The 20,595-nt window shown below is 37.6% G+C and overlaps 1 protein-coding gene across 4 annotated transcripts in view; it reads left to right on the forward strand.

Moving 5' to 3' along the window:
- Positions 1–1,090: 1,090 nt before the first annotated feature.
- CCDC50 (coiled-coil domain containing 50) overlaps positions 1,091–20,595 on the forward strand; it is a 75,496-nt gene continuing 55,991 nt past the window's right edge. For 2 of the 4 annotated variants that reach the window (XM_078350511.1, XM_078350512.1), the window contains exons 1-2: positions 1,091–1,407; positions 11,384–11,450. In XM_078350511.1, the coding sequence (XP_078206637.1) occupies positions 11,420–11,450 (31 nt within the window). In that variant the 5' untranslated portion in view covers positions 1,091–1,407; positions 11,384–11,419. The remainder of the gene's footprint in view (positions 1,408–11,383; positions 11,451–20,595) is intronic. The other 2 variants (XM_035274818.3, XM_035274819.3) reach the window with 1 other exon arrangement.

The following is a 20,595-nucleotide window of genomic DNA, read 5'->3' on the forward strand; positions in this document are numbered from 1 at the left end:
GAGTTTGCTGGTTGTAGATCCCAGAATCCAGGAGCTGCGGAAATGCCAGTGCTCTGGGGATATCCTGCTTTGCTACTGTGGTAACATCAGAACATGACCTCTTCATCTCCCTTTCTCTTCTCTTTGCTTGTCATCAGTTTGGCTTCATCATCTGCTAGAGGCGATCTTTCTTTTTCCACAGGAAATAGAATATGTATCTCTTTATGTACTAAGCCCAGGAAAGTATTTTGTTTAACCTGTCTGGGTCACCCAGCCACCTTTTGATGAACCCGTGTCGGTGGAGGAAAGGGGTAGAGTGATGTGGCAGTATTGAGGTTCACACATGGCACACGTTGGGAGAGAAGCTCACCTCTGAAGAGGGGGGAAAGAGGCAATTTCCAAAAGGAGGGTGCATTCTGTTGCCAGGAGATGAAACAGGAGAGGCTGTCTGTTTTAGAGAGATAGAAATGTCACAGTTATAGTCCAATGTGTGCAGCGCTGTAACAGAGATAAGTCTGACGCCTCTTTATCATCCCCAGTACCTAACATCACGCTTGGTAAGACACATTCATGCGATTTTGATGAATGAATGACTCAGTTCTCCCAGCTGATTGTGAACACACTCTACTCCCAACTGGCAGGGAATTTTATCAGCTGCTCTTTGTAGGTTGTATTCGGGGTTTATGGCCATCTATGATCTGTCCTCTAATTTCTGGTGCAAAAAGAGTGTATGAGACAGAGGCAGGCGTGCAGTAAACACCCTGTGTAAATCTCCATGCCAGAACCAGACCACAATGCTGACGACACCAATCACTGGAACGGTTATGTTTTGGGTGATCCGTATGGCCTCTTTGTTGAGGCCTCTAGGATACAGAGCCCCCACCTAAAGACGCGACCCTCCCTTGGGAGGGAGGCCGGGCCCGGGGGCGGGAGCACAGCGGGGCCCCAGCCTCAGGCGCGTCGCTGAGCACAAAGGAGACAACAGGGAGGCGGCAGCGGGCGCTGATCCTCGCTCGCCAGCCACTAGCGATTGCGGTTACAGACCTGCAGCGCCCCCTCCCCCGCCTGCCGGCCTTTCTGTCTCCTCTCTCCCTCCGTACTGGACGGCCCCGGTCCATTTCCGGGCTCCGGATATTTGGTATCGATTGGGGCTGGGGGCGTGGAGCAGGTGGCCGCGGCGGGGCAGCGGGGCCGTCAGCCCTGTGCGTCGGGGTTCGTCTCCCGCCGCTTTGGTCACCAGCCCCTGCCCGCCCGTCCCGCTCCGTTCTCCGGCCTGCGAGCGCTTCCCGCCGGACTTTGCGCCGCGTCGGGCGCTACTGCTGCGCTCGGAGCCCCGCTCGGCGCCGGCGTAAAAGGGGCAACCGGGACCCCGGCCCAATATGGCTGAAGTCAGCATCGACCAGTCGAAGCTGCCTGGAGTCAAGGAAGGTAAGGGCCGCGGAGGGAGGGAGGGCGCGCGGGACCCTCCCCTCTCCCCGCCAGAGGTTCTCTCAGGGCAGGGGCGTTGCCTTGTCGGCTCCCGCGGCCCTAGCGCGGCGCCCGCCTTGCGTTGGCCTTGCCTGGACGTGAGGGGAACTGAATTCAGGTTCTAGTGTGGGACCTTGGGCAAGTCACTGGCGTTTCAAGCCTGTTTTTTCTCCAGTAAGGGGGTTGGGGGAGGCCAACACCACCCCCAGCAAGTGGTTGTGCTCTTGTTCTCGTGCAGGGCACGGCCCTCAGTGAGCGCTGAAGAGCTGGGTCAGTCTGACTTAACAGTGCTTAGAAATCGAGGCCCAGCCTGGCTGGCGTGAAGGCTGGAAAGTGGGGAGGGGTTGACGTTTAGTTCCGTGTGGAGCCTTTGTTTTGAAACCTGACTCTGCCTCCTTCTCTCCCTACTTTTCCTAGGCCAGCGGCTGGCTGCCTGGCTGACTTTCCCACCTTCTTCAAAGTTTAAAAGTTTGGTCTTGTGCGCGGGCGGGAAGCCACTATAAGCATTTGCTAAAAAAAAAAAGTGAGCGAGGGAGCAGGGGACTGATGACCTTGTCATTGCTCTTTATACCCATGTCCAGGAAAATAGAGATTGATTAGTACTGACCTGGCTTTAGCTGACATCAAATAGCCTTTTGACTTCCCTTCTCTGTTCTTCACGAGCTGCTTCCGGACCTAGCTTTTGTTTTTTTTTTTTTTTTTTTTTTTTTAACTGAGATCTTAGGTGCTGGATCGCCTTATGCCTTGAGTTATCTTTGTTTATTCTTTGGTCCTAGGAAGCATAGAAGTTCCAGAGTGCTACTGCAGGCCCATAGGTTCCAAGGGCTTGCAAAGTCGGTTTTTGTCGTGGATGTCATTTGTTTCAACTAAATACTGTAGCCTGAGGTGTTTTGGAGATGTGGAATTGAAAATAATTTTTGCTTTTTCGGAACTTTTTTTTTTTTTGCCAACTTAATTGACTCAATTGTCTTGTGGGTGCTCAGGCCAGCACAGAAATCTCAAGAAAATTAGGGACTTCTTGGTTGCTTTCCCAGAGTTTCAAGCACTAGGAGATTAATGACTAGTGGGCACTGATTTCATGTAGAATTTCTAATGGGCCTAGTTCTCTGTCTTATTGTTCCAGAAGGGTGTTAAAGCTTAGGCGTGAGATCTTAGCGTTAGTATTTTTCTGCCTTTCTGTTCCTGGTATGGCTTTGATGAACACTTAGTGCTTTCACCTGTAGAAAACAGCTTTCACTCTGCTGTCAAGACTTAAGAAGCCTGAGTGATAGGAAAGGCAGATCAATACTTTGAAAGTTCTCGTCTTAGAGATTGTCTGGTTATCCTTTACCTTTGGATATGAAGGGATTTTGTGTGCGTATGTGTTGGTTTTGTCTCTAGAGAAAGAGTGATCCTTGTGCATTGTGTACTGGCACTTTGGGGGTGTGGGGTGCATGATGAGTAGAATGAGAATTGGAGTTCAAACAAAACCTGGCATGTATAGTATTGATCATATAGTGCTGTGATTTTATCCAGTCCCCATTCATGTGAATGACCTGGAAAAAACATAAAACTCTTTATATACATTTATATTACCCTTAGGTCTTCCGATTTCTTACCAAGACATGAATGACTTGTTCTAACATATTATTTCTCAAGGAGTTCCACAAACGCCTTCCATCTAAAAATGGAAATTTTTTTCCATTTCCACACTCTAGAGTCTAATACATGTAAATTAGCTTTCGTTTTGCATAATATGGTGTCTGGCGATGTCTTTTATGTAGTCTGGTAAATTGGTAAGGAAATTCGGTGTGGCTCTTTAAGTTAGAATTAAATATTTATTAACTTTGAAGGTGGTCAGGAATTGATGAGAAGATCACTGTCTGTAAACAGCTGACTTTTGTGCTTCCAAGATTATTAAAGGAAATGACTTACTATGCTCAGAATGTCCTACTAATGGTGGTGAAGTTTTTGATCTGGGAAGTATTCAAGTCTAATAAAGTGTATCTTTCTCTAATATAACTCTTAATTATGGCCCAGTTACTCCCTAACAGTGTCTTTATCCCAATTAAAGAGAAAGAAGCTGGTACCTCTGATAGGGTAAAACATGCACAAACATTGAGACTGGTAATACTGAAACTCCAGCTTTATGTGAGAAGGGTTAGTAGTAGTAATTAGTTTAATATTCTGATGCAGATTTTTGAATTGCATTAAAAAAAATCCCTGTATCTGTCTCCTCTACTTCTCTTTTTAATTTAAACCTTTGGCAGATTTATGTACAATTATAATTTATATTCAACTTGGTATCATGCGGTAGATTCCAATAGAGATTAAGAATGATAGTGCAGTGAATATGTGCCCCTTTCCACTGCTGTTTCTTTAGAAGGGGATGGGGCACCGTGTGACCTTTTGTCATCAACATTTCAGTAGAGGTCATGGGTAGCAGCTGACATTAGGGTTAAGGGGATGTTTAAAAATCTTTTTTTCTAGGTTGAAATCTAATGCTTACTTAGTTTTTAAGGAAGTCAAAAATATTCATCATTTGGACAGACCTTTTGAAAAAACACGTATCTATGGTAGTATTTATACTTTGGTAAATCTCTTAAATTGGGAGAGAAGGGGAAATGTTTGAGTTCGAATGTAGGTGAAAATAATTAAGTCAACTAAGTGTCAACACATCATTTTTTTTCTGGTGTTTGGAATATCTGCATACTTTTGTAATTGAAAACGCTGTTGCCAATATTTACAAATTATACTCTTTCTTCTGAAACATTTGAGGTTCTAGATTTGAAATAATTTCCAGCCATTTTAAACTTCAGTAGATCTATGACTGAAATGCAAAATGCAATTTGCGAATGTTAGGCAAAGGAATAGGCATGTTTCAGTAATATTCTGAAAGTTTATTTGAGTTCAGAGCTGAAAACATATTTTCTGAAAATAAACACTTTAAATCAGTTGACAAACTGACATATTTTTGGGTCAATTTTAGCTTCTTGATTGAATTTTTCTTTTTGGCACCAGCAGTCAAGATGCCCTACTTTCCTTTTGTTCTCCAAGTTCCTGTATTGCTAATTAATTTGAATTGCCCACTTACCATAATTTTGCCATTTACCCCACTCTAACCAAGGTGTTGATGGAAGCCTTTCTAAACCTTTTGGCCGTTTTATCAACTTCTTTGCAATTTCTGAAGCATTAGAGCTTTATCGCTTTGAGCTGTGAAATGCATGCTTTCAACCCCTCCTATTTTCTCCAAGTGTTAATCTTTGTTTTTCTTTCCTTACAGCAGTTCTTACAATTTCCTTTTTTATGTTCTATTCCTATATTCTTTAGGTGGAAAGTTCTGCTGTCTGAAAGTTGGTGAATTCTGTGTGTATTCGTGTGCATGTATGTGCTTAACATCAGAAATTGGTTTACCTAGGAGTGACTTGCTACTTAATGTACAGGGAGCTAGCTATTCTGGGAGCAAATTCTTTTCTTTCGTGAAAGATACAATTTAATACATTTTTAGAACTGTCTGTAAAAGGAAACATACCTAGAAAGCACTGATTTATTTTCGGTTCAGGACACTCCGGTGGCATAATGCGGTATATTAAGTTAATGGCATAAATCCATAACTTCAGGGGAAAGATATAAAGTTATTTCTGGTACAGTCAGTTAACCCAGTAGTCCAAGAGTTTTAAAGCTTATCACATGCACACTAGGCATCTAAACAGATGGCAGTGTCCATGAGAAGGTACCTATTTTTGGTGACAGGGCAAACTCGTTTTCCCTGTTTTTCAAAATTCCGTAACAGTTTTTGTTTTGGTTGTTGCTTTTTAATGAGACCCTGGCTGAATCTCTTTGAGCAAGGAGGTTTGTGTCTTAGTTATGTTGCTTTACCCTCCTCATCTGGATGAATGCCTTTTATATAGTCAGCAGCTATTCCGTAAATGTTTGCATTTGTGAATAATCGAATGAGTGAATGAATGAATGCATTAATATTCTCTGTTGGTTTAGGAATCTTATCTCTGGCATAATTATTTTGTATTCTCTTTCAGAGTATTAGCTCTTAAAAGACAGAGATAATACCTTTTAAACTGTGTATTATTTATACCAGCATTAAATTTATAAAAACTTGGAATTTTTTTCCATTTCTTTATAGGTGTGTCATTCAACATAGATATGTATTACTTAAAAAAATTAATTTGTTGCTTTCTCTTCTGGCCTTGAAGATATTCATTAAGAATAGAATTTTAGTAAAAACATTTTCTAAATGCTGTTTTGTGGTTTTGATTTTTGTTTGAGTAATAAGTTTAATTTATTTCTAAGTGCAAAGCGGTATGACTCAATTTGGGAGCAGGAAGGAATCTTAGATATACAGACTTTAAAAAATAATAATTGTTTATCTGCTGTGTGCCACATATTGTGTTGAGGGTATTTCCATAATAATAAAAAATTTCCCATGGTACATGAACATGATCTCTGCTATAGTATAGAATGCATGGAGTTGTTGGAAAAACCCTCTGAATTCATATGTAGACCAAAAATGGCTTTCACAAAAGGGAAGAAAATAGTTCATTGCCATATGTAGATGTACAATAGTTTTTTCAATGAACAAGGGAATTTTCAAATTCATGTAACTGTTACTTGTAAAATATATGGTTTTTTAAACTAACAGGTACTTAAAGGACAACTCACACATGGGAAACCATAGTTAATTGGTGTTTTAAAAAGGGATTTCAGAGTAGAAAGCATTAAAAACTACTGTTCTAGGCCAACTTCCTTATCTTCCATATGAAAATCTAAGAGTCAGGGAGGGCAAGTGAGTTGTATTAAACCACTGAGGCTGAGTAGCTAGGAATTGGCACATTGGGGCCTAGAATTAGAAAAATTTAGAACTGTAAGTAGTTCCAACTAGAGTTAAAGTTATATACTCTATATATAACTAGAGTAGTTGTAATACAGGTTATTCTTCCCTCCTTTTTTTACCTGCCTTCTCCTCTCCTCACCTTTCCTTTTCCCCCTTCCCTCTCTTCTCCTTCTCCTTCTTTATTTTAAATTGTTCTGTAGATGTGTAAGATTCATTTTTGATGTGTTTCATTTATGTGATATGCCATATGTTTAAGACAGTAGAATGAAAATAATGAATGATAAGACTTTTTCCGAGGATAGTTGTTTTAAGGGTAATGTATCATATGGATGCTGAATTAACATAGGTTTAATTAGAATTTTTTTACAGCTTTTATTTTTGATTCAATGAATGAATTACTGAGTGAACTATAGGAAGTCACACTCTTGCCTCAGTGATTTTTCTACCTTAAATATCAGGCAAAAATGCATGTCTTCTCTGATATATTCATTCTAGAGGGGATAATACTTAAAAGTGGAAACTCTACAATTAAACATATTGGGGAAATAAAGTCAAAGTCATAGGCCGTCATCTTTCCTCAGCTTTCCTTAGGGACATAACAGTTTTTACTGAGATAAATGAATTTTGCTTCAGTGACAAAAAGGATATGATATTCTACCATTCATAAAGAAAACAGTTACAGAGACCACTAAACTTAAGTAAATGCTGCTAGAAATCCCGGTTCTCCAAGTACAGGAGCATATTTAGAAATGAATCTCTCTGATCCATAGAGGAGAAAAAAGCAAACATTAAAACAACTACATTTGCTGTTTCAGAGGTAGTCACTGGAAGTGCCATTGGATTAATGTTTTTAACTGATGACTCATTTAAAATGTAAAATTAGGATAACCTAGATCTTAAATAAGACCTACAAAGGATAATTAGTTTTTATATTTAGAAAGACTGTGGGGATTACTTAGATGTTTGAATCTAGAATGTTCCAGGTGTTTGAATTTAAAAACCAGCACAGGAGTTCTCAGATAATACTTTTAAAAGGGCTGTTAAGCAGAAAACAATCGTTATTTCCTTCTGTCATCATTTCATTAAAAAAGCATACACACAGCCAGGCCTGTAATCCCAGCACTTTGGGAGGCCGAGGCGGTGGATCATGAGGTCAAGAGATTGAGACCATCCTGGTCAACATGGTGAAACCCAGTCTCTACTAAAAATACAAAAAAATTAGCTGGGCACGGTGGCGCGTGCCTGTAATCCCAGCTACTCAGGAGGCTGAGGCAGGAGAATCGCCTGAACCCAGGAGGCGGAGGTTGCGGTGAGCTGAGATCATGCCATTGCACTCCAGCCTGGGTAACGAGCAAAACTCGGAAAAAAAAAAAAAGCATACACACATACATTGAGTGTGTATGCATAGGATAGTTGTTAACCTGCATTGAGAAAACAAACAAAAAACAAAGCAGTGGAGACTTTCTAATAAACCAGACCAGGGTATTTCCAGTCTTGTTGATGTGTCAGTGGTTCTTTCCTTTTTCTTTGTCTTTTTAGTGAAGTTCAGTGAAGAATAATTTATATACAGTAAAAATTCCTTCTTTTTAATATATAGGTCTGAGTTTTGACAAATGTGTAGTTTTGTAACCACAACAGTCAAGATACACATTTCATAACCCCAAACTTCTCAACCCCCTTTTCATGCCCCCACCAGCTGCTGAATTGTTTTCTTTCCCTGTAGTTTTGCCTTTTCAAAAATAATGTATAAATAAGATAACATAGTAAGTAGTTTTTTGAGTCTCCTCAAACATACTGTTTATTCATTCACTAAATGAAGAACATTTGAGTGGTTTTCCTTTCGTGGTTGTCAGTAAAGTCACTCTAACATTTGTATATGTGTGTGTGTGAAAGTCACTCTACACATTTGTATACGTGTGTGAAAGTCACTCTAAACATTTGTATACGTGTGTGTGTGCGCGCGCGCGCGTGTGTATTTGAACATAAGTTTTTGTTTCCCTTGAATGGGTTTTCTGGGTTATATATGGCAAGTGCATTTTAAAATTGTCAAACTGTTTTCAAAATGGCTGTACCATTTTGCATTCCCACAAGCAATGTATGCAAGTTCCAGTTGCTCCTGCATCCTTGGTGGCATTTTATATTGTCAGGGCCCATTTAATTTTTTTAATTTTAACTATTTGAACAGGTGTGTAATTCTATCTTTTTGTGGCTTTAATTTGTATTTCCCTAATGGTCGTGCTAGTTTCTTATGCTGATTTGCCATTCTTATATTGTTTGTTGAAATGTCTGTTTTAAATTTTAGTTCATTTTAAAATAGACTATTATTGAATTTGGAAGTTCTTCACATATTCTGGAAACAGTTCTGATTATACATACAGTTTGCCCACATCCACAGTTTTAAAAACCTTAGTTCAATATCAGAATGATGTGGGGATCTTTACTATAAACACCTTCCCAGCTCTACTTGATATTAGCTAAAGCTCTTAGAGTTGGTTTCAAGAATATGTAGTTTTATATGCAGATTATGTACTCAGCCTTATGCAATGGCGTTCAGAAAATAGAGAATGAATATACTGTGACCACCCCAATACAAGAATCTTCTCCTAATTTCTTAAGTTTTTGCAGTGACAGTTCATTTATCTGATATAGAGTGGGCAGTAATCCTCTCTAGTAATTGAAATTTGTTGCAGGGACTTAAAAACTACTGCTACTTGTTTTTGTATAGCAAGGTAGCTCAGGATGGTTTTTACATTTTTTAATGATTCAAAAATAATAATGGTTTGTGATGTGAGAATTATATGAAATTCACATTTCAGTGTCTGTAAGTATAGTTTCATTGGAACATAGCCATACACATTTATTTACTTGTGTTTGTCTGCTTATATGCTATGGAGACAGCAGTTATAGCAGAGACCAGGTGATTTGCAAAGCTTAAATTTTTATATGACCTGGTACTATACAGATAAAAAAAAAAAAAGATTTGTTTTGGAACCATTTTCAATGAAACTTTCAAAAAACTTTCTTTATTAACCTTTTTTGGACAGCTCAGTTTTTGATATAAACACTTTATCATAACTTTAGTGATGGTTTTGGGAATTATTGTTGATTGAACTCTTAGGACAGCCTATTTAATTTTTGAATTGACTTTAAAAAGTACAGACTTAAATCATTTTTCTTTCTTTTTTTAAGAAGAAAAAAATATTACACTCCCAGTAAATTTCTGGGGATCCCAAAATCAAATGTAGGTAGAAATCTTACATAAAGCAAGAGTATGCCATATGCCAGCTCCGAGTAAGGGTCTGTGGGGCTTTTAGAAGAGAAGTTTATGAGTATCCAACAGATTCAGCCACCTTAAAATGTTTGCTCATGTTTTTTAGCTTATATTTTTGGCTCTGTTTAAAACTTATGACAGATATTTGTGTGAATGAAGTATCATTTTATCTTTTTAGAAACTTGTGTCAGAGATACCTAGGCTGATTTTATCACCGAATTTTTAGTATTGCCTGATGAGCATTTTCAGTCCTGATATAGCTCCTCAATGACCAAATACCAGGGGAGTCACCACTGGACTCTTTTGGCTTTTGTTTTTCCAGTGAGTCATAAAGGCTTAGTCATTTTCCATTAACTTTAGGAGTTTTAACTGTGTATAGTAGAACTATAAATGACTTATAAGGATATCTTTCCCTCTTCACTGCTTCCCCATTAGCAACAAATTCTGTTTTGTTTAGTGACTACAGAGGAGTCCATGATTGACTTTAAGTATTATTTTCACTAATTTTTGAGTAGCAGCTTCCCACCAAATACTTTGAAAATATTAGATTTTTTGTTTTTTATTATGAAGGTCTGTGTAAATACAGAATATTAGAGTTGACAAATACCACGAAAAACTATTTTTGTCTAAATAGGAGTCCTGACATAGAAGAAAGAGAAAGATAGGGCTCACTTAATGGTCCTTGTTCTTCCTGTCTCTACATCTTGAATTTGTCTTAATATCTGGGCCAGTAGAGCTTTGGAGAGGGCTGTTCACTCTCAATGTCTGCATTTACAGATCACTTTAGGCTTTTCCTAGAAAATATTTTCAATTCTGTCAGTGATTGCTGGATTCTAACTTGACATGTTTGTTTTCCCAGCATTCTCTGGTCAGATCTCATGATTTCAAATTGGTCTTTGATATATCCACAAATCATGTCTTCTTTTTATAGTTTCCCCATTTAAACTTCATAGAGTTAATCTTTGAAAGATCATTTTTGCCTATGTGTGTATGTTAAAGGGGACAGACTGTAGGTGGAGACAATGGCTAGAGAGTTTTACTGTGCTTCTAACTCCTGAATTCTAGGAATTTGGTTTCAGTGCCACTCAAACTCCCCAAAGTAGAATTACTACTGGGGCTTAAGGGCAGGGTCACCAAAAAATTTATAAGCCAAACCTAGATACTTTGTGAGTAAAAAGGGATGATTGTAATAATTTCAACAGAATAGGTATATACTGGTGACCACCCAACTAAAGGGGACTTTGCTGAAATACCACAGGAAGTTGGATATGATGATTGAGCAAGGTCGCTGTTACAGAACTTTCTGACTATATAAATGTAAAATTTTAATTGTTTTAAAACCCAAACACTATCTGTCTCCCATAGAGTGTCTTGAGGTTCTTAATTTATTTTCTATTTCATAATTGATTACTAAATGAAACATATAATATGCTCTATAGAATGTAGTATAAATCATCAGGGTTTTATTTATTTGCATTTAGTAGTGACAGATTTTTCTTTTTTTTTTGTGATGGAGTCTTGCTCTGTAGCCCAGGCTGGAGTACAGTGGCACAATCTCAGCTCACTGCAACCTCTGCCTGCCTAGTTCAAGCAATTCTCCTGCCTCAGCCTCCCAAGTAGCTGGAACTACAGGTACATGCTACCACACCCTAGATTTTTGTAATTTTAGTAGAGACGGGGTTTATCCATATTGGTTAGGCTGGTTCTCAAACTCCCGACCTCAATTGATCCACCCACCTTGGCCTCCCAAAGTGTTGGGATTACAGGTGTGGGCCACTTTGCCCACAGAGCTTATCAAAATTCTATTTAGATAGTTCTTTTTTGTTCCCCAATTATAGGTTCCACTATGTATTCCCCAAAAATGTGGGAAACAGATGGTGAACCTATTGATGCAACTGAAGAAAGGTAAGGAATACACACATTTATGATTCTTGCTGTTTGACAGTATGTAATAAAACCGTCATATTCATTTACATTTTAAATAGAAATGTAAAAGGCTACCTTTTTACTCTGTTCATTTCTTTTCAGTAATTGCGCTCCTCCCAGAATTATTTTGCAGTATTTGCTTTAATTTACCAATACATTAAATAATTTATGCAAATAGAAATCTAGCTTGGAGTATAAAATTCAAGTTCAACTGAGTAACTTATTTGTAAAGGGAAGTACTTTGAACCTAGATTTGTAAGATGTGGTTTTATATCTCCTCTTTACCAGTTATTAGCAGTATCTCTGAGCTCCGGTTTCCTTATCTGTTCATGGGAGATAATATTCAATGTGCTGTGGGAATTAACTGAAGAACTGGATAAGGAAACGTTTTGTAACATTCAGGGGTATACATTTCCTTTTGCTGTTACTGTTCAAGTTGGCCTGTAAGTACTTACACTTTGCTATCTTCCAGAACATTGATCCTGTGAGCCCTAACCATAACTATCTACCTGGAATTTCCTTCTTCTCTATCCAGATATAGCCTCCTCCTTTCCTGCTTTGCAACCCCTGGCCTAACTGAAGTGCTGATTCTCTGTAAAGTCTCCTACTTCTTTCCTGCTTATCTTATCAGCCCACTCTAAGTAGTTTCTTAGATGGTATTGGGTTCCATGAGAATTTTTATGTGTGCAATGTGTCTTCATGCTCTATATCAGGCTCTTATTTCTCTCAAGATGAAGCTGTTGCCGACTGATCTCAGTATTAAGGTCCTCAGGCATAGGAGATGTTCCATAATACTTGTGAAATATCTGATAATTTGTGCTCAGTGGGTAAGCTATTTGAGGTAACCAAATTAATGACACTAGAGTAAGAGCTATGATCATTTGCATGAATTCCCTGGCATAGAAGTAGGGGACAAGAAGCAAGTGTTTTACTTTTTGTTGTATGAGTTGTTCCAGCTCTCAAATTTCTATAGAATCTCAAGGCCTGAAGTCAGAGTAGTCTCTTTTGGAGGCAACAATCTTGTTTAAGGATTAATTTTAGTTATATAAGACCCTGGTAATTTTTGTACACTTTCCAGTAAAGTGATGTTACCATTTTGTTGCTCTTATTAGAGTATTCAGTTAGTTTCTTAGATGGTACTGGGTTTTATCAGAATTTTTATGTGTGCTATTTTCTCTTTTAGATTTATCTTTAGATAAAGGGGGAAGGCTCTTCCACAGTTTAAACAAGTCAAACCTAACGTTTTTTTAAAATTCTTGATATAAGGAGAGACAGTTGTGAAGAATCTGAAAGTTTTGGGTCAGAAACAATGAATCTATGGATTGCAAACTTGGCATAGTTTATATTGAAAAGAAGAGAGAAAGCATGAGCAGAAGAATCAGCTGAAGTTTTTTTGTTTTGACTGTGATATGTTTAATTTGTACTTACTTTAAAATGGTCTGTTTCAGGTTCGTATGATGTACTAGAAGTCAACACCCGTTAAAAATATGCAGTGCTACAAAAAAAACAAATGTATCTTTCAAGGGAGTTATGATATAAAATTTTCTAAACCATCTAAATAATTTTGATTCTATATAAAACAAGTGAGGCAAGTGAATCCTTTATAGTAGAAAAGGATTTGGACGGCTTGTCTTCCTGTTCACAGATGCAGGCTGCCCCAATTTTCTTTCATTTCCTCTGCAAGAGGGTATTACATGATAACCAAGCATACTGAGGGTTGTACTGAAGCCAGTTTCAGTAGCAATCATAGGGAAATCTAGGGCATTTAGAACACATTCCAGATGAACATAAAACATTTGGTGATCTTCAAGAAGCCTTCTGAAGATGGAAAGTATTGGCTTTCCCAGGCTGTACTCTGATCATCTGACCCCAGGAAAACCTTTTAGTAAATGTCACAGTCAGTCCATATTTATATTCATCGAACAAGTAGTGACTGATAACATTGTCTCCTTGTACTCTGATACTGAAGACTCTATGAAAACTGTTAGTTAAAACAGGAAAAGCTCACCTTTTTTATAAGGCACCAGATTGAACAAAAGGTTAAAATTTACTTGTTGTTAAAGATACTATACAGAGGGTTAGAAGCAGATATTTGTTATTTTGGATGCTAGAAATAGAGAAATCAACAGCAACAATGAAAGCAATATTAGGTGTAGGAGAAAGCATGGCAATTAACCTACATTTTTACATAATGTATAATACTTGTATCCAAGAGACAAATGTCTATCACTTACACCAAATTAACTGCATTTCATTCTTTCTTGTTTTTAAGTTGGATAGATTCTTAGAGGTAGTTTAGTCTGTCTCCTTACACGTCACTGCGTGAGGCTCTAATTTGGAAAGTGACTTGTCAAAGTTCCCTTAGTAAGCTGCTGACAGAGCCAAGACTTAAATTCTGACAGGTATCTGGAATTAAGAGGGCTCTTTTTACTACAATTTGCTTGTGCCTTATACACTATGATAAAGTCCTTATATTTCTGTAAATTGGGCAAGTAAATCTATATTTATTACACCTACGATGCTAGAATGTCATGGAGATTTAGCAGAAAGCTTTTACTACAGCAACTCAAAATACAGAATTAGGAAACTGTGTCTAGTTTTAGCTATGCCAGAAGGTTTTAATCTGCTTGTTAATATGTTGGTTAGATTTTGGCTGGCTATACTTGCAGTCAACAGTTTTCCTTCCTACCCTTCTTGATGGTGATAAATTTGCTGATTCTTTTATTGCAGTAAACTATAATTACATATTTTTCACATAGAATTCTACTTTACTTTCTAATCTTGGACATTCACTTGAAAAAGTTTCAAGTGGCAGAGCTTATTAAACATTTCAGACATTCTGATTTCCCCTTAACTCAGGCCCGCAATGTGTATAGGAAACATTTTCTCTCTCAGGTGGGCATACAATGTTAGAAAGAGCTTTAGAAATGCAGTAAACTATTGATTATATTGTTATTACTTGCCAGAAAACATTGCTTCAGATTCTATTTCTTTTTCTTCCAGAGACAGGGATTCGCTCTATTGTCTGGGCAGTGGTGCAGTCATAGCTCACTGCAGCCTTAAGCTCCTGGGCTCCAGTGATCCTTCTCCCTCAGCCTCCTGAGTAGCTAGAACTACTGGCCCATGCCACCATTCCTTGCTAATTAAAAAATTTTTTTTTTGTACAGCGAGGGTCTCACTGTATTGCCCAGGTTGATCTTGAACTTCTGGCCTTAAGTGATCTTCCCACCTTTGCCTGCACTGGGATCATTTCTTCAGATTCCTAAGAGCAAGTACTCACTGCATATTCCAGCATAGATTCTGTATTAGACAAGTGACTAGATCCATGTTAATCAGTGCCTTACTAGGACCTCACTAGAAGAGAAAATGACTAATTGTAGGAATTTATTAGCTTTGATGAGGCAAATATTAGGCTCTATTTATTGAGCTGCTGCTTATTGAGTAGCAGATGCTTTCTTTGGTCCTTCACATACGTTATCTAATTGAGTCCTCACAAAACATTTATCCTTATTTTACAGATGAGGAGCCTGAGGTTCAAAGAAATTAAATACTTGCCCAAATCTTTTAGCCTGTAAGTAAGCAATATTTGAGTCCTGATCTGTACTCAAAGTTCATGTTTCTTCTCATAAATCCTTCTTGAACACTTAGCAAAATCCAAAAACAGATCCAGGTTGTTGCTCTATATACTCTGTTAATTTGTATATTATTGAAATCTTAGCATCCTACTCACTGGAGTCTCGGCATGGCTGGCAGTTTAAGTTTCTGCTTTTTTATTCTCAGAGTGCTATCTGTTTTCAGCCTTTGTTGAGAATAGAGAACTACCAGTTGTTCACTTGTAACTTAAATACCAATGAGGTGAATATAAATTTCTTCCTAAAAAGAAAATTACCCCACTCTTGTGAAACTACATGTCAGCCAAAGTGGTTGACAGAATCACTGCTTAAAATCTATGTGTAACCCCTGTTATCTGTGTGGGGATTTTCTGGACGTATTTTGAAACACCAACTGGCTTCCTCAAATCTACTGTTTGGTCACCTCCTTACTCTGTATAGACTGTATTTCTAGGGGAAGAAGTACTATTTTAATGTAAGCTTTCATTATAATTAGGAAGAGATATCTCCTGATCTTCTGTGGAAGTATCTCCCTAGATTGTGTAAAACTTATTTTGTTGTAGGAATGTACCCATGATCTCAAGATATCTTTTAGACAAACACATTTCTAGATAGTGAACATGACCAGTTACTGAGCATGTGGTGACATAACAGTGGAATTGCAGAAATTTCAAGATTTACAGATTTTTTTTTTCCTACCTTTTGATTTACGTAATTCAAGATTTCTAGAATAGAGTTCTCACAAATGGTTATCAGAATGGAATTGTGAGTGTTGCAGTTTGCCTTATGGGAGCAAGATTTTAAGAGATTATTTTACCTTGTTAGTTTATCCTGTGACTCTGTAGGAACACTTTTACACTGTTGGTGGGAATGTAAATTAGTTCAACCATTGTGGGAGACAGTGTGGCGATTCCTCAAGGACCTAGAAATAGAAATTCCATTTGACCCAGCAATCCCATTACTGGGTATATTCCCAAATAATTAAATTGTTCTATTATAAAGACACATGCACATGTATGTTCATTGTGGCACTGTTTACAATAGCAAAGACCTGGAACCAACCCAGATGTCCATCATTGATAGACTGGATAAAGAAAATGTGGCACATATACGCCATGGAATACTATGCAGCCATAAAAATCAATGAGTTTGTGTCCTTCATCGGGACATGGATGAATCTGGAAACCATCATTCTCAGCAAACTGACACAAGAACAAAAAACCAAACACCATATGTTATCACTCATAGGCGGATGTTGAACAATGAGAACACGTGGACACAGGGAGGGGAGCATCACATACTGTGGTCCGTGGGTGGGGACTAGGGGAGGGACAGTAGGGGTGGGGAGGGTGGGGAGGGATAATGAGGGGAGAAATACTAGATATAGGTGATGGGGTGATGAAGGCAGCAAACCACCTTGCCATATATGTACCTATGCAACAATCCTGCATGAACTGCACATGTACCCCAGAACCTAAATTACAATTAAAAAGAAAAGAAAAGTTATTGTGGAATTTTGAATATTGCTCTTGGTCGTTTAAAATTGAGATGAATTTACTAATTCTAATAAAGAAAGTGCTAGCCAAAGTATCTATTTGCAAAGGAGAAGTTGAAAATGGAAATATCTGATTCAAAGCATAAATAGAACTTGCAGTAGCTGGTGCTTTAAGGAAGCTCTCTTGTCATATGAAGCCAATAAACCAAAATGGTTTTTCTTCCCCTGGTGTAAACTTGTACTTAAGTTGGGCTGGAAGTGATCTTTGGGTTTTAATGGGCATGACTGGGTTTATCCTGCAGAGGATTAAGGAGATGGGTGGCTTTTCTTTCTAGGCTAAGGCAAACAGAGAAGTGACTGCCAAACCATTTGAGGGCTTGTATAAGTGCCAGGAAAAGTGCCATTTAAATAGTGAAACAACAGAAGGTTGGAGTTTCTTTGGGGATACATGGAATAAAAATAAAATGAATTCTTACTATCTGGATATGCTTTGTGAAAAATTGCTTTGGAAAAAATTGTCTACCACTGCTTATGTAATGGTATTTACCCTTTTGAGGATGCCTCATGAGTATCAGGGGCCTATTTTTTTTTCATACAAGGTCTGCCTGTCTCCATGAGAATAATTGGTAAGTACCTTTTGAAAGAAATAGATTTCCTGCAGTGCTCAAGTACAGTTGACCCTTGAACAATATGGGCTTTAACTGTGTGGCTCCACTTATACATGGATTTTTTTCAATCAAATGTAGATCAGAAACACAGTGTTTGTGGGATGCAAAGCCTGTATATACTAAGGGACTTTTAATATACCTGAGTTCCACAGGGCCAACTGCAGGACATGAGTATGCACCAAGTTTGGTATCTGTGGGGGTGCTGGAACCAATCCCCCACATGTATACTCAGGAATGACTGTACTTACGATGATTATTTCTCTCATATTACAGGTGCATAAACATAAGTGATGTTAGTTTGTTTAAGATTATTTAGTTGTTGAGTGATGGAGCTAGGATTGGAATCAAAGGAAGAGTTATCTTGGCTGTATCATACCGCTTCTTTGTGCAATAAATATTCACTAAATATCTCAAAGAGCCAGTGTTCTGTGCAGCGTACTGTAGAAGCTTCTGTTTAAGAATTTTATCTTTTTCTAAGTATAATTTTAAGTCATCTCTTTAGAAATTTTATAAATCCATTAAAAATAAGCTGAACAATTTAAAAACAACATAAGTGCTTTCTTTTAACTCATCTTTATGATTTTAAGAGTAATTATTTAGTTCCTGTATACATTTTTATATTCCTGAATTGTTCTAAAGTAAAACAACCATGTAAAATTCAATTGTTTTTTAAAGAAGGTATGGGAGACAAATTTAGGAGAATGCTTCTTCTGTTGTGACTTGTTTAACTTTCAGGGCCAGTCGAAATTCATAAATATTCATATTTGTTAATCAGAATCCAGGGTACTTCAGTAAGTGTTTGGTAAAGTATTAGAGATTTGGTGGGTTTATTCAGTACTAGTTGTATTTCAAGAATTGAACTCCTCTACCTATGTTGAATACCTGGTTCACTTTCCTTTCTAAGTAGAGATTTGTTCACTTTATGTCTGTAACTCTGTCTGCACAGAAGTTGCTAGATAAATGTAGGATAACTCTTGACCTTTCACCCTACTGAGGTTAGCAGAATTATCTTCATGTTGGGTCTGAGGAAGAAGCAGCATATGAGGAATGTCAATATACAGGCACTTTGGAGATAAATCAGTGGCTGACCCAAGACCAGTAATATACTCAAGATGCTTGGTTGTCCATAATGGCAAAGCGAATTATGACGAGTGTGTTTGTGAGCACACATGCGTGTGCACACATACACATACAGAAGGTTACAATGGTTTTAAATGCTATGAGGTCTAATTCAAGTTCACTGAGTGGTCCAGTTTTCTAAATTAGTTCTGTCGTATTGTCACATTGTGATTATCATCTAGAGCAGAGCTATCAAATAGAACACCTGTGATGGTGGAAACATTCTGTCCTCAATAGTAGCCACCAGGTCCATATGGCTATGTAGCACTAGCAATGTGATTAGTGAAACTGAGGAGAGCTGAATTTGAAAAATTTAATTTATATTATATGTAACTATATGTACTAGTTACATATGATTGGTGGCTACCATATATAGTGTGAAAAAATTATTTGTCACACTAAAGGACAGAATGATGGTGGAATCAATAGAACGTGTTGATTTTGGTTCAGTTTAAGGATGTCATTTCTAATATATGTTCCATTGAGCATCAGACTATGAGATTTTGAAGATAACCTTAGTGACTGCTTGGTGGGAATAGAAAGAAAGAATCAGGAATCAATTTGATGGGGACTCAAAATAAATGACCTCCAGATTGAGCTCATTTTGAGGTTATGGGATGTTTCTTCAGAAGAAAGGAAGCTTAACTTGAGTGCTTTCTGTTAATACCTGTGTTAGCATCTTCTAAGAATAGACAAGGTCTGAGCCTTAACTTTTCTTGGGTTTCTGTTTTGTTACTCCCACCAAAAAAAGGTTTTGGATTCAAAGCACCAATCCACACAGTTGATGCCTTTAACACAGGAAGCTTGTGAGGTTGTCCGTGTTTATGAGCATTTAAAAAATCATTTATGGAGACTGAATTAGATAAACCTTATGGAAAGTTTTATCTGTGTTTGACAGTTTGACCAATGTAAGTAAAGATTGCTCTGTTTCTACCTTGCTACCTTTTCCCTACTCTTTCACTGTTCCTTTTACCCCAGATCATTTGTCCTGTCAGATGGAAATTCTGACTCAGCCATTTTCTCTTTCCCAGTAAGTTACCCAGTTACTCTGTGGTTGCTGATAATGATGTAGATGGTCTGTGATATTAAAGTAGTACTTCTGATGTGAGGACTTACATCATCTCAGCATTTTCAGAACCCACTTGCCTGCAATCTGGTGTGTCTGTGGTTAGCTGTAACATATCTGCTTGCCAAACAAGTGGTTTAGGTTACTGGAGTTTTCGCTTAACTTTGAATTTAGAGGATTAGAAAAAAAGTAACTCAGGAACATACTTTGATACATTGTGTGAGAATGAAATGTTGGGATTCAATCAGTAGTTTTACTTTTTAAAATAATTCTTTGCAATGTGTTTGTTGAATGGTGAGTGTGTTGTTGGCACACATTTAAAACTTATGCCATTACCCTTCTTGTAAAACTATTGATGATGATGTCTATTATATAATTTTGTGCTCCCTATTTTAAATTACCACATGATAACTGAATTTACTTATACATTTCATACTAATAAAACATTTCTTTGCAGTAAAGAGCTGATATAATTTCTCCATTCTCATAATGAAAACCGAACAACTTTTCATATTTCTCGTCTTTGGTGCTCAGGAAGTTTGTAGACAAACTTGGGATCATATGTGGGCTTTATGTTTGTTAATGTTTTCCATTAAAAAAAAATTTCTTTCTGTAACTTTAAGGGAGCACTATAAAATGAATCAATAAAATTGCTATTACAACCGATTTTTTTTTCCTAGTAAATATTTCTTGCTTCACTGTTTAGACGCTTACATTAGTATAAAAACATGTGTCTCTCTTTATTATGAAATATTTTGAAAAGGATTATCAGATTCTCCTTCATGGAAGATAAATTGGAAAATATAAAAGTGTTTAAAAAGGAAGATAAGCTACACTGTATTCCCATGGTGTATTATTAATGTTAGAATTTTGATGTTGATCCTTTCTAGCACCTTTTAAATTTAAGTTGAAAAGTCAAATATTTCAACTATAGTCAGGGTATACTATAGGGAGGCATAAGATCAGGTCTAGGCTCTGCATATAACATGGAGAGTACGTTTGGGACTTGACCTGTGCATTAACCCATATCATATGCTACATGGATAGGGTGTATAAAAATAACAGACTTCAGAGTGTCAGTTTCTATACTCTGGAGAATGTGAGTGCATTGAGGCTGGAACTAGGACCAGGTGATACCACTGTAGGTTGGCCGGTTTTGTCCTTT

Source organism: Callithrix jacchus, chromosome 15, assembly GCF_049354715.1.
Source record: "Callithrix jacchus isolate 240 chromosome 15, calJac240_pri, whole genome shotgun sequence".
NCBI lineage: Eukaryota > Metazoa > Chordata > Mammalia > Primates > Cebidae > Callithrix > Callithrix jacchus.